Source organism: Cariama cristata, unplaced genomic scaffold (genome assembly GCF_000690535.1).
Source record: "Cariama cristata isolate BGI_N322 unplaced genomic scaffold, ASM69053v1 scaffold27636, whole genome shotgun sequence".
In the NCBI taxonomy this organism is placed as follows: Eukaryota; Metazoa; Chordata; class Aves; order Cariamiformes; family Cariamidae; genus Cariama; species Cariama cristata.
In genome coordinates, this window is record NW_009622116.1 from 63,356 (window position 1) to 78,050 (window position 14,695).

General features: G+C 37.4%; 1 protein-coding gene across 1 annotated transcript in view; it reads right to left on the reverse strand.

The window, feature by feature from the left end:
* MYOF (myoferlin) overlaps nucleotides 1–12,736 on the reverse strand; it is a 71,415-nt gene extending 58,679 nt beyond the window's left edge. Inside the window, exons 1-3 of the mRNA XM_009702230.1 lie at nucleotides 12,649–12,736; nucleotides 6,580–6,635; nucleotides 5,644–5,735 (exon numbers count right to left, since the gene is read on the reverse strand). Coding sequence (XP_009700532.1) covers nucleotides 5,644–5,735; nucleotides 6,580–6,635; nucleotides 12,649–12,736 — 236 coding nt within the window. The remainder of the gene's footprint in view (nucleotides 1–5,643; nucleotides 5,736–6,579; nucleotides 6,636–12,648) is intronic.
* Nucleotides 12,737–14,695: the final 1,959 nt, after the last annotated feature.

Here is a 14,695-nt window from a genome sequence, read left to right on the forward strand (position 1 = left end):
AGAGTTTGAAACTTTTCTACTAACAGTATTAGACATAATAGAAAACAGATGTGTTCTCTTTTCAAACATCTTTCTGCTGGAAAATCTAGCTAAGCATGGATCATGTGAGCGTTCTCTAGTTTATTCCTAGGACGGCCTGTCTGCATACACATCAGCGTAGTTTGCTTTATTTATCTTTCCCAATGACTGTGTCTTTTTACCATGAAGAGCACTCATTTAATCTATCTGCAAACGTTTAGTGATCCTGTAAATGAAGCCATAAATTCTATCTCCAGGAAAAAAGAAATGGAAAAATATTCAAATGTTCTTTCAGGCTTGATTTACAGAAACATGCCAAAGCAATGAGTTACGTGTTTTGACATAGTGTAAAAACACAATAACATCCACTGTGCTCCTCCTCCTGCGTCAGTATAAGAACGGGCTGGATGAACAGCAACTTAAGTTTCTAGGAGCTGTAACAGATCATGGGTTATATCGCAATCTTCCGCTGTGTTGTTCTAGAGGGGAGGATGGGTTCTGTTGTCACCTCTTAAGTGCAGCAATGGACCAGGTTCCCAGAAGTAGTCAGGAGCAAGCTGCGTGGAATAGCAGAGTGTGTATTGGCTGGGAGCTTCGAGCTTCATGAGTGAGCAGCCAGAGAGGGGGAGCTGGGTGAGAAACACATTGCTCTGCTTCTAGCGCACAGCACAGCAAAGAATGGTGGCAGAACGTTTGAGCAAAAGTTGCCTCTACCTTGAAAATAACACTAGCAATCCCCACTGCTTATTTTCTTCCAGAAGAGGGAAAATAAAGCCAAAGACATGGTATAATTTCTTCTCACTGCGCTTTCTCGGGCTACACGGTGCCCTAAATGTACCCTTTACACTTAAAAACTTAATCCCAATTCAATCTAGACTTTAAAGTAAAATACATAAAACCATGAATATCTAGGGGGAAGATTATTGATTTAGACTCAAATCCCACTTAGCTTAAACATCAGATACACCTCCCAAGTTAATGGGTCTACTCATGAATAATGTCAAAAGCACATGGCAAACACTGGGTTCCTAAATAATGGGCCTTTACCTCTGAAAGACTTCAATTCAGTTAACCACATCAAATTTACACGTAAAAATTAACACAATACTGTCCAGCCCTCACTCTCCCACCCCACCTTCTTTAAAACTGTCCTTATAATATCCCTCAGTAGTAAGGACCTTAGGTAGGCATCGTACTCCATCTTTCCAATCCTGAACTAGCACGCATACAAAGCAAGGGAGAGTCATTTGAACATTCTTCCACTAAGCACCTTTTTGGAATGCTGCAGCATTGCAGGCATGTATCTAACTATAGACTTTTTCTTAAGTATTAAAAGAGGATACTGTGAAAGAATGGCAAACTATAATATGGTAGTCCTAAATCTCTCTCAAACTCAGTATTAGTAAACAGAATCAGTAACTCTACAGAAATACAGGTTATGCATACATGCAAGTAATATATGGGAAACTTATTCCACATTGGCTCTTTCATATGCTCCTTTGTCTAAATGTGAATGGTCATTAATACCAAATCTCTTCTGTTGTTAAAGTGTTTTGTGTCTTTAAAAGAAGTCCAAGATGACATTCCTATTATCTTGTTACAGTCAGGAAGCCTACTCATGTGTTTCCCATTTCTCACCCCCTTATCTTGCTTCGCTGCCAACAGCCCTTGCAAACACATCACAGGCTGCAAATATGTGGTGGTTATTGAGGATTTATTTTCAAAGAGCATTACTTCATAGGTGTTGCTCTGTCTTTTGTATGAACTATATATATTTTTGCACAGCTCTATACATAGAAGTAACTTTCCCAAAGAATTCTACTGGTTTACTTTTTAAATTGTACACAGAAGTAAATGATGGACAACTTCCAGTGCATAAACCCAAGCGAAACGAACAGGCACCTGGAGAAGCTGGGGGTTAAGCGCTACAAATATGAATCCAGATGATATTTACAAATACGGTTGGAAAAAAACCCTGACATGTCTGCTTAACTTTAAACCCACGTACAGAGTGTAACATTTTAGGAGCTTCAGATAAGCACCTTCCTTTATTTTCTAATACGTTATGGAATCCAGCACAAAATTCTGATTACTGGCAAGCTTTCCTGTATCAAGTTCTGTGATTTCTGGGATTTCCCTGAAGTCAGAGGCATGCAATATATTCCTGCTTTACTGACCTACAGGAATCTCAAGAATGAGAGATCTGAGGCATGGGCTTGACCAACAGTGATTTTATGACAGAGCTGTTGGGAGTATTGTGAAAACCCGAATTCACATACTGTGAGGAGGCAGAAAGAAGTAAAGAAAAACTAACAAAGGAAGTGGACTACTATTAATGAATATGAATGTATGCCTAGCTCAGTGTCATAAAATATCCAAATTTACCACCAAAAAAAAAAAAAAGGGAAGAAGATGATGTGATATCATACTCCCTTTCAAAACAGCAACATCCAACACTACTTGGCATCAACAGAAGAGAGAGTGCGAGAGCACAGCAGACAAATAGATCCTTGTTTAAAATCTAGGACTTTGTATACAAAGAAGCAGGGAACTGGCATCTCATTTTTGATAAGCTGTCCTTTTTTTCTGCACAGATTTAAAAAAATTCTCTCTGAGTGATGCTTGTTCAAATGTATATATTTACCATTTTAGACAAAAAATTTATAATCTAAGCAGAGAAAGGCAGAAGATCTTAACCACTACGGGATAGCTAAAGATTAAACACATTGATGAAGCTTTATCTTGTTACGTGTGTTGCGAACTCCTAGACTTTGCCAGAGCTTTTAGTACAAGCAGGTTTCAACACAAAATAATACACTCTATCCACGCAGTAGATAATCTAAAAGAAAAGCTTTCTGATTAGCTTGCCACCACCCAAGACCTTACCCTTTTCCTGCAATTGATTTTAGGGACCAGGCTTATTTCTGTGTGACAAGTCATAAACTAAATGGCATGCAGAACACAAGAGGTTGCTAACAATTTCAACTGCTAATTTTTGTCTTCTTCATTGAAATGATCTGCATGCGTTGCTTTAAGGTATCCTGTACACCTCCAATTCTGATACTAAATTAAAGCTTAAATCCTACAAAATTCCAGATAAGTTTTTTTTTTTTTAATCTATCATCTTATGTTCAGAACCACATAAAACTTGTTAGAGTCTGTGTTATGTACTTGTTTCATCAGAAATACAGCAGAAGCATCAAAGTCCAGGTCAAAATGACAAAAAGTGCCCTCCAGCTTTACTAAAGTGTATATATCGCTTTTTAATAGAATGTGAATTAACTGAATTCTAGTGTTCCCATATATAACATTTTAATTTTTCACGGCAACAATTTTTTTTCAATGGCCACAGTCAAAAGATCCTATCAATTCACAGGAACAAATCTATTCTTATTAAAATAAAAAAGTTTGAAAAATACAAAGTTTACTCTTAAAATTTAGTTGAACAAGACACCTTAATTGCTTATATGTTTACTTATTACTTGTTCTTATTCTGTAAGAGTATAAACCTACAAAAAACATTTAAATGCTAACATGGACATATGACAGAATTTCAGTACTCTCAAACTTTTTATAATGGCATCTCCTCTCATACAAACATAGAAGCCTAATTCAAGGTGGCTCCTTTCTCAGTGTCTTCAATGGCAAGACTATACCAAAAAAATTAGTTATTTCCAAAAAGTCATACACTCTGTGCATCTTTTCTGCTGAAATTACTTCATGTGTAGAAAAACTATATCTATTTTTCATTTTTTAGTTGAAGGAAATCTATTTGTGTTTTGTGTGATATGCTTTCAGCCACACGTAGATATAGCTACTGTTTGTTTATCTTCAGTTTTCTGAAATTAATAATAAAACCTGATTTTGTCAAAATTAAAACTAAGCATCTTACTACTACATGAAGAATTTTTTATCTGAGCATTGAGGACTCAACAAACTGCACGAATGAAACTTCCCTTTAGCCTCTCACAAATTAAAAAAAAAGGACCATATGCAAAAAGACCTGCAGCCTTAGATCCCATGATACTTGATTTTTAGATGTCTGAAATGCAGAACCCAATTTTAGGTATATAGGTGCTGTACATACTGCACTGGTAGAGTTTAGACTTTTGGAGTATGATTCAAGCCTGTTGACATGCACTAACAGTACTAACCAAAACAGAAATGGTGCAGGAGGGAAAAAAAAACTTAAATTCCTGCATATTAGGGGCATAATGAAAATGGGTATTTCTATCTGGTGGAGATCTAAACTCTAAATCCTTTACTGATGTTAGGAGTCTCTGCCTTCCATTTCCAAGAAATGAATGTCAGAAAACGTAATTCTCAGCAGCCTCCCACCTAATTTTTATGATAGTCTAGAGTTCTCCTCTAAGGAATGGGAAGCTAGATATCCATTTTCTTCCTCTGCTGACGTTATTCAATTTACTTTTCACAGAAGACTCTCTTAATATCAAACTACATATTTTCTTCTAAAAAAAACAGCAAACCAAAACAAAACTCAAGCCACCAACTAAAGAAAAAAATCCTCAACCATTTTTAAACAATGTTTTTAAAATATAACCAGAAGAAGAGGTAGCAACAGCATTGCCAATCTTCCATATATGCAACGAGCCCAAGGCTTATAATGCTCAGCCAACAATTGGAGACAGAATCATTTCCCTACTCAGTGTGAGAGAATTTACTCTCACATCTGACATCAAAAAAGACTTCTGCAAGCTGATCTTGGGGAAGTTACTTTTGTTTTGAAGTTCAAGCTTTTTAACAATTGTGCAGAGAACTCATGACTCATTGGGCCAGAAAGAGTACAGTAGGAATATGACTTTTCATAGACCTCACTAGCTAGGGCACTCAAAAAACCAGAAACCCAGATTTTATTCCCAAGACAGTTTTTGTATTTTATCCAACATACTTATCCTGATGTCTCCCAGAAGATCAGTCCAGGACTTCAGTCCCTCCAGACAAGATAGGAAATTGAACTTAAGCTTCCCCTCTTCCTAGGCAAGGCTTAAATAAGTGACGTAAAATATAGCCTCTTGGGGAGATTTTTAAAGATCATTAAAAGCCTTAACTGCATTTTTAAATTTTTAGTGGTTTGTGTTTGCTGTGCTCTGAGAACAACAATGAAGAGTTCTTCAGAACTACTTTCTGGACATTTATTATGCATAGTAGTCTTGGGTACTGCCCTGCACCATTCTGCAGGATGACAACCTGCACCAGGTATCTGTAGTGGCATAAATCTAGTTACAAAAGGACCTTTATTACAAGTAAGCGCCAACTGAAATATGGCAGCTGTGATTTTCAAATGACAGTAATATATGAAGGGATTTAAATTTTACCCAAATTCTGCCTTAAATGCCTAAAGTGTTCCTTCAATTTAGCTTCAGCATGTCTAAAATTAAGTATAAAAAGAGAGCTGACACTTTGCTTCAGAGTAACAATCCAACTGTTGAGGGATGGAAAGCCCATTGGCTTATAGGCTACAAGTAGGCATTACATCAGAAACCATGTAATTGTATCCATCATTTCTCTCCAGGAACCATCAGTTCCATTTTTTCCCTGGACTTCTGTATTGAAAGTTGTGTTTAATACTGGAAAAAAAAAAATAAAAAATAAAAAAGAACATACTTGTTTTGTCCAATTGTTTCAAAATCCTTCACAATAATTGTCAGGGAAGATGAATTATCCAGAGCAATTCCTTTCAAGTCAAATTCAAGTATCTGCACAAAAAAACAGAGCAAACCTAAATTATAATTACAAGTTATGTGTAAATTAATTAACAGCAGAGTAGCGTATATTAAAAAAATTATTCAGAAATAAATTTTGCATTTAGTGAGAGACAGACCAGACGAGCTTACATTTGCAAAAGCAAAGTTAAAAATGCTCATAGCACATTCTTGATTTGCTAGTTACTAGTAAGAGGAATAGAAAAAGAACTAAATTGTTTAATACTGAGCCACAACCTCTTTTGCAGTTCCACTTCCTCACATTAACATAAGTATTTTTTTATCATTCATAAAATCTGATACTATTCCCCTGCCATACTGGTTGAAGTCAGTTGCCGATGAATTTAGACAAATATTTGTAGGTTCCCTTTCCCTTTCCTAATTACAAAATGTAAGAATAATCTTTAACTTTCATTTCTAGTTGTGAAAAAACTCAACTAAGAAAACATTTTCCCCAAGAAAAACATTACTGAAGATGCCAAAAAGGACCAGGTCTACAAATAAACCATGAGAAACTTCAGTACATTCTAATTCTGCAGGGTTTTTTGCTAGTATATAATAAAGGATCCAGTTATGTTCCCATGCATTTGGCTAAGCAATGGCTGAATATCATTTGGTCCAAAGTAAGAGGGAACAAAACCAGGCCACAAACTCACCAGATATCTGTCTACTTTTACACAAAAACATTACTTAATGAATTACTTAATGAAACACCTTGAAAGAACATGTATCACTAGTTTCTGTTTCTAACCTAAATTCACAACTGTAGAAATTGATTTACCAATTTTACAAGCATTTTGTCTTAAAGAAGACCAAGAATTGATTAAAAAAAAATTACCTCATTCCAAACAGGATTAAGTTCACTGTCAATTTTCTTTGTTTTCTTTTTTTCATCTGCAAATACAAATAAAGTGTCTTGATCTGGTTTTGCTAAAGCACTACACAAATATCACAGTTTTCCCTTTCACTTTTCAAAAGAAAGTTTGAGCTTTAAACCAAATGTTCCAATTCTTTTTGCCTCTTCCAGTAGCTGCACATTTTACAATCAAAAAGTCCCCTGGGCAATTTTAGTAGTTGAGGCTTTTCATTCTGTTTTGTTTAAGCATAGCTAGATGTATTCCAAAAATCAAAATTAATGTTTAGGTTTCCCAGCCTCTTATGACCCTTGACTGCAACTTCAGTAATGATGAAAAAAGACAGACTCCAAGACTTGGAGATGTCAAACCAAACAGTAACCTCAAAGTGACAAACTTCAGTAGTAAAGAAAATGTGTTACACATTTACCATATCTGAGATACAAAATACCTTTAAGTGTTTAGCTCTGAAATAAAATCACTTGGAAAAAAAAAATCTTAAGAAGATATGCTTACAGTGTCAGCACTTCCTGCTTTAAATGAGCAAATATTAGAAGAAATACACATGCATATAAAAGGAAATGCAGTCCTTCCTGAAAAAAGTGGTTTCCAGAGGTTATGCACATCACTTCACTGACATTTACTGTAGCCTAAAAGTTACAAATTTCCCATACTTCATGGTAAAATTTGCATTTGGTCAACCTACAAATTATGGGATTGTGGAGTGTGGTGTAAATTATATATAGTGTGGCTTTTTAATTCAAATTCCTTCTCCTGAGAGGAATAATACCACTCAAGTGCTGCAGAGGCCCTTAGCTGGCCCCCCATACCTATTAAAAAGGGAAACAAAATTCTGGTCTTACAAGTTCAACACAAGTAACATGCCACAACTTTATTTTTACTTTTCAGTTGTACTATACGTATACAGCACCGATGGAGAACAAGTCTTGACACGACATGACACTCAGAAGCACAAAAGGACACTGGCAAACACACAGCTCTCTAACCAGAAATGGCATATATTAGTGATAACAAATGAGTATATTTAAGTACAGTCAGTAAACTAACTGCTGATCTATAAAATGCTCAGCCACCACAAGAAGGCTAAGTTTCAGACACGCTCCTTGTATTTAAATACTACAGTAAAGGTAATAGCATTTTATTATTCACAAGTTATGGATACACTTTGCCAGGAAAATGTTGCCCTTTGCAGGCCTGGGAAGGAAGAGTAAAGATACGCCACGTGGGCAAGTTCATATACCCACTATTCAAGCGGTAGACTATGGTGGCTCTGCAAATTGCAAGAACTGACTCACATTTATGTAACAGGAATTGTCTACAATTTATACAGGATATTGACTCACATCGTACCACAAAGGAAAGAGCTTTCATAACATTCCATGCTATGGACTCGCATTTTGCAGAACAAAGAACTAACTAACATGCTAGTAAGAGAAATTCAACTTCATGTTATCTAATAAGAGACAAAGCATTTTCAAAACTGAGTATCTTAGAATATCTGGGGGTTGGCACTGGTACTCCAAGTCTCCCTACAAATAGGAGCTGGGAGTCAAAGAAAAGATGTTCTCAGTGCTGGTGAAAAAAGGAATAATTGCAGCTGTTTGTAAAGGAGACAGTGAATCACAGACCTGACTCTGATGGAACTAATGGACAGAAGTCCTATGACCCCTGCCTAAGCTCAAATGTAACTTTGTAAGGTATGGAAAGTCCTGGCTTGAACAACAGTCAAGACAATTCTTGACAAGGAGTAAAATTTTCCACCCTGGACTATCCATTTTCATAAAAACAAGAGTAAGATTTATGATTCCACTAACAATATGCATATTTGAGATTATACTAAGAAAAAAACTTTTTGTATTAGGCATTTGTATGGAAGTTAGATGAAAAACATTGGGAAACACAGCTTACATTGAGTTTTAGTTTTAATTTTAGTCAGTCTGTCTGTAACATTCACATTCCTCGAGTATGTATTTTGTATATATTTTCTACATTTTACTGACTTTCCTTTTATTACACTTTTTACCATTCTTTTAATGCACTAGGGTTTTTTGTTTGTTTTTTTTAAACTGTTTGCAAAGAGCTTTCTTCTTCACACACACACAAAAATATTTGCCAAGCAGGGTAAGATAGACTGCCCAGTTATTCCAGGAGCTCACATGTTCAGGTCCTGGGGCTGCCCTCCTCTACTGGTAATGAATCCAGCTACAATAGCCAAGACTGTAAACCACATCAGGATAAACTGTAAGGTAGGGCCAGTCATCATTTTTAGTTTGGCCCTACCATGAAATAAGAGTAGGAAATTATAATGGATACAGGTAGGACACTCTATATACTTGTTTCTTTTAAAACTAACTACAATAACCTTGGCACTGTAGAGGAAATCATTATTTGCTTTATCTTGATAGAGGCATTATACTACCATATACCATTTAATACTCTTAATTGGCAATGAATGTAATAAGAACTTGGCGATAGTCAATGAGCTGAGACAGTGTTTAAAAAATTCATTCAAGATGAGCTGTTTAAATAACTGTTCAATCATTAGAAAGATAATTACAGTACTCCAAAACAACCAATGGTTACATCTTAATTTTTTACTTCTATTATAACTAGCATTTTTATCAGTTTCAGCAGGTGGGGAATAGCAGAAGGAAATGTTATCTTTCAGAACAGTCTTAAGTCTAAGGTTCAAGAAAGAATCACGTTTCAGTTTACTAAGTTTTCCATAAAACTTTTGTGAATAAAGAATTAATATTGCATGGTGGCAGCAACTGCAGGATCAAATGCGCAGATCTCCAAAAACCAGGAAATTAAAGTTAGGGTAATTTAATTATCTGCAAAACACAAAAATATAAATTTAGTGAATAATTACACTATAATACGCACTGAAATATAAACTAACATAGCTATGAACTATTTCAGGCCTGCTGGAAAGTTCTTAGATTCAGCACAAATGGAAAAAGAAATATTTTTTTTTCAAGTTGGCCCAATCAAACTGAATGCCATTTCACATCAGTTTTTAAGGCATAAAGCTGAATGAGGTAGTCAAAAGGAATGATCAAAGCACTAAATGTCCTAGTATTGACTGCACATATAAGCAATTGTGTTAATTTTTACACCCAAAGACAAGAATCTGACACATTTTTCTCCAGTTTGGTATATCTGACAAACCAAAAAAATTGTGCTGGTTTCATTATTACCACTTAGTGCCACTTCAGCAAATGGCAAGTTTTTCATATTAATTTGACTAATAATAGCTCACATAGAATGACAATGAACTCAGAATTCTGCACTAACAGCACCCAGTTCCAGACAGCAATACTCATTTACTCTCAGGGTGTAGTTCTCTTTAAACAGTGAGTTGTTCTTAAAGTAAATAAAAGTTAAGTTCCATCCCACTGGCCTGAACATAAATGTGTAAAAATAAGTCAAATGCTTGCACAAAACCCCTCTATTGTAAATAAGACATCACAACACAGACAGCTGCCTATTTCGTCTTAATACGTACCTAACATATGTCACTATTAATTGTACTGTCTAGTCTACAACTAGCTTAGTTATACACATTTGATGAAGTCTATTCTATACAGAGATGAAGCTAAACTAACATACGTGTGTTAACACATAAACTGTTTGCAGCATCACTTACATACATTGTACGATCATGGCCTTTTTCTTCACAGCATAGCTGTAAAGGTCTAATCCCGATAGATACTGTGTGTTTTCATTGAAGTCTTAAAATTACTGAACCTGACATCAGTAAAGGCTACATAAGTTAAACTTTGAAAAAGCTAACGAACAAAACACTATTTAATGAAATATCAACTTCCACCGCAATTTTCTGTCAAATGAGTGCTGTTGTCTAAGACAACAAGAATTCTCCAAGAATACTCCAGACTCAGACAAAAACAGGAAAATGTACTGCAGGGCTATGGCCAAAGTCCTGCAAATGCCTGAGTTTTTCTCAGGCTCAAAAATAAACTCCCAATTGCGTTATGTCCCCCAGGATCTACAATGGGTACGGACTACTGTTAAAGACTGCTGCCCTTTGACATAAACTTTCCCAAAAAGACAACTGGTTTCCCATCTCTACACACTAACAGGGTGAGGGGGAACAGGCTGTATATAAAAAACATCTATACACATAAACAGCCAGAAATTCAACATATTCAGTTATGATTCCTATGCCCTTGCACCTGGCAACCAGGTACTCCACTTACAAATTAAATCAGAGTTGCTCAATAGCTGGCAAAAGCCTGGTATTTTCTGCGCCCCCCCCCCAACACTCTGGACAGAAAGCAACAAATCAGACTGTTGGCATGTAGTAAAACCACATAAAAAGAAGTGGCAGATATAACAAGAAATTAAATATCCTACTAAAAAACTGTCACAATTATGAAGTTGTATTTAAGACAATGGTTAAGCATGTTTGTGAACATTAAAAATCCCAGTTATAGCACATGAAGGATAAATATTAACTCTTTCCTTTAATGTCTATTACCCTGTTCCTGTGTTTGGGTAACTGAAAGACTGAGAAACAAATTCACCAATGTAGAAGAAAAAAAAATAATCTGTAACTTACATTTACTAGGTAAAACTGAATTGCATCAGAGCAAACAGTAGGAACAAAAGATTACAAGGAGGAATTAAACAGACACTTAAGGCATAAAGAAGCAAAGGCATAAACTAACCCTGGAGTATGAAACTGTAGGAAGAGAGGTAACACAGAAACGCAGAACTGTGACACGAAAGCAAAGAGGAAGACAAGGAACTGAAAAGAGAGTATGAATGCTTAAGAAGCAGCAGAAACAAATGGAACAAACCAGAGAAATTACAGTATACCAGTAGCAGCACTTTTTGCAGGGCAAATAAAATCATATTTTAAGAATTAGGAAGTTCCAAAAGCTACTGAGACAGGCTCAGCCACTTGCCCTAACACACAGAGGGGTAAAAACACAAACTTCAAAAAGAGGAGGAAAACGAAGGAAATTGAATGACACCACATCTTTCTGATGCTGAAATAAAGTATCCAAAAACTTTTTATTTTGGAAGTTAAGATACTGGATGTCCACTGCTTTGTCTTTTTCCAGCCTCCAGCAAAATGTCATGATTTCAGATTTGGTTTCTAAAGGTGACAAACCCCTGCAATGATTTTTCCTACCTCAGGAAATACCATTTTGATTTCAGTGCACAGTCAGGAAACCAGGTCACCAGGAATTAAGATCACTGTTTGTCACACTTTGGTTTAACATATTACATGATCCAAAATTACTTGGAGGTTTCTGTACCTTAAAGACAAACCAATACTTGAAATCAAGTTCCTTTAGTCTAGCCAAGTGAGGAAATGATGGCAACAGGTAAAATACACTGTAAAATATAATTAGCTTTACATATACATGCTAATTTTGTCACACTGTTTTCTCCTTCTCACATATGTATCTGATGAGCAATGAAAGTGTAAAATGTGGTCTCCTTCCCAAATCTTTATTTTAAATTGAGTAATCTCAACAGCAAAATTTTAAAGTGCAATTCAGTTTGTAAAAAAAACCAAACCCAAACCAAACACCTTCAGTAATGGTACTACTGTTTTTCAACATGCTGGTAACAAAAACAATAAACCAGTAACAATAAAAATTGGTGTAACAGTGACCAGCGGCTATGCAAAGCAACAAGACAGAGGAATTATTTTTGCAGATGGAAAACAAGAAGGTAATCTTCAATACCAGAACTGAAAGATGACTTATCTAGGCAGTTAGATTTGGGTTTTTAAAGCAAAGGGCTAAGCCTTTCCAAAAGCTTGTAAAACGTGGATCCTGAAACAGAAGCGCTGCTGGCCAGAAAAGACCAATGCACTCCACCCAGTTCAAACTTCATTCAGATAACTCCTGTCTCTCTAATTACAAAGTCGTCCCCAAAGTTACATCAGATGTAACTTCAGGAAAACATGTTTTCCCAGATTTTCAAATACTGACATAGGGTACTATCCTTCAGAAACCCTCCTCTCAGAGTACATTTATGACAGTTTTCCTTACCTTTAAAAATAACAGAAACAATAGGATCTGGTTTCCCAAACTTGGTTTTGGGGATATTAGTAGCAGATTCCACAATCACCCGAAGCATTGTTTCCAGTCTTGACTAAAAGTCGATTGTTAACAAAGAAATTCAAGGAAGTCTTAAGCTTCAAACTCCTTAACTTCTGGACTGAAATGCTAGCAGGAAGAGCAGGCAGGGAATAGGTGGTTTACAGTAAAGAAGGTCTATGGGTGGATCTATGACGGACTAACTACTGAAGGCTATGAAAAAAAAAAAAGTACTTGTAAATTGACACCAAGTTCTGTTGCTGCACAAAAAGAGCTCTCGCTAGTGAAATTCAGTAACAGAAAGGGCACAGTGTAAAAACAAGTGCAGATTTTTTTGTTGCTTTTATTCTTAAGCTGCATAGTAAGTGTCTTGTAGGTAACCAAGGCAAGAATAAGCATAAGCAACATGAACATTAAGCACAACTCCAGTACTCAAGATACATCACATCTGCCTCTTGGTATATCAAGGCATTAAATTTCACGGTAGCTGAGATTTTTTTTCTCTTAATTTTAGAACTTCATTGTTTGTAAATGTTTTTTAGCTTGCCGCCGTGTCAGTCAATAATCACAAAATACCTACGGTCTTCAAAAATAGTTTAAGTGCTCCCCCTTCGGTTGTACTGGGGAACAACTACGTTTTACACAGAAGAAATACTACAGATTCTGCATTTAACATGCTGAATTTAGTAGATCTCTTGAGAAATTACTAAACATATATGCATAAGTAAAAATGAAAAAGATTTAAGGAAATACTTGCCAAAAGTGTGAGAAGACCCTCTATACTGTTTGGAGGCCTATAAATATTTTGTCTTAATGTAAATACATGCAGTAGACTCCACTAAAATGAAACTAGATAAAACTAACATGTTAAGTACAAGAACGTTTTGCTGTAAGCTATTCCGTGTTCAGCTTTACAGCAGTTTTTCTCAGCTGTGGACCAGATGTGAAAAACCAAGTGCTGTGCACTACGACTGCAAAATATGTTTTTAAGTAGAGATGAGAGGGGAAGCCAGCAAGATGGAGCAAAGTGAGTTGTACGTGGACAAAGTTCAGCCTAGTTTTTATACGGTCACATAAGAACTATCCTAGCTTACTACTTCTGAAGCCAAGATCGACCTTGCTTCCTTTCTAAAATGATTAGATTTTGGGTAGCTAAGGAACGGGATTTCTGGGGCAGAAAAAGTAATCTAAAGCCAACATGTTCAGCAAGGATAGACACACAAAATACAGCACTCAGCGAACACAGAAGACCTGGCCGAAGCATCATGGTAGATCGTTGCACCCTTGCCCATCCTGGTCCTGGAGAAGTCCCCCGGCTAGTGCACGGCCAGCACCACAGGCCAGGCCTGCAGCCCCAGGCAGCTGATAGCCACTTCCCTCTCCGCCTGAACCATGAGCGAACTAAAGCCTCATGCAGGGTGGGGAGAGCCACCCGCCGGGAACCAACAGGAGGCAGCGCTCATCTACCGCCGCCCTTCTCTTCTACAACTGCCATTTCATAACGAAATGGAAATCCCCTCTGATTCCCCAAGGGAAAATTAATTATGGCCCCGCAAAGTGGAAACAAACACGGCCGCAGCCCTCTCGGAAGGGCCCAGCCGCCCTGGCCGGGGTGAGGCAGCCGCTCACGAGCACGTGCGCTGGGGCAGAAAAGAGAGGTCGGGTGCAGAAAGGCCCCATGGCATTGGTCAGCCAGGTCACGCGGCCGGCCACGCCAGCCGATGGGGAGCCTCCTCTCACATTCCGCGGGGAACTCGGCACTGCTTCGCCGGCTCTTAGCGGCCTCCCAACGCCGGGCAATCCGTGCCCCTCCAGCGCCCTCTAGGCAGTGTCTTCGCGGAAGCGCTGTTCAACTGCTCCCCCTGTTTGTTTGACTCATCGGAGGCTCCGTAGTTCTCGCTTCGACTGTAAGGCGCCCGGGCGGAAGTGACGATGCTGCAGCCGCGAGATTCAAACTCCCGGAAGCGGCGCTGGGCTGGGCTGTGCTGGGCTCGGCGGC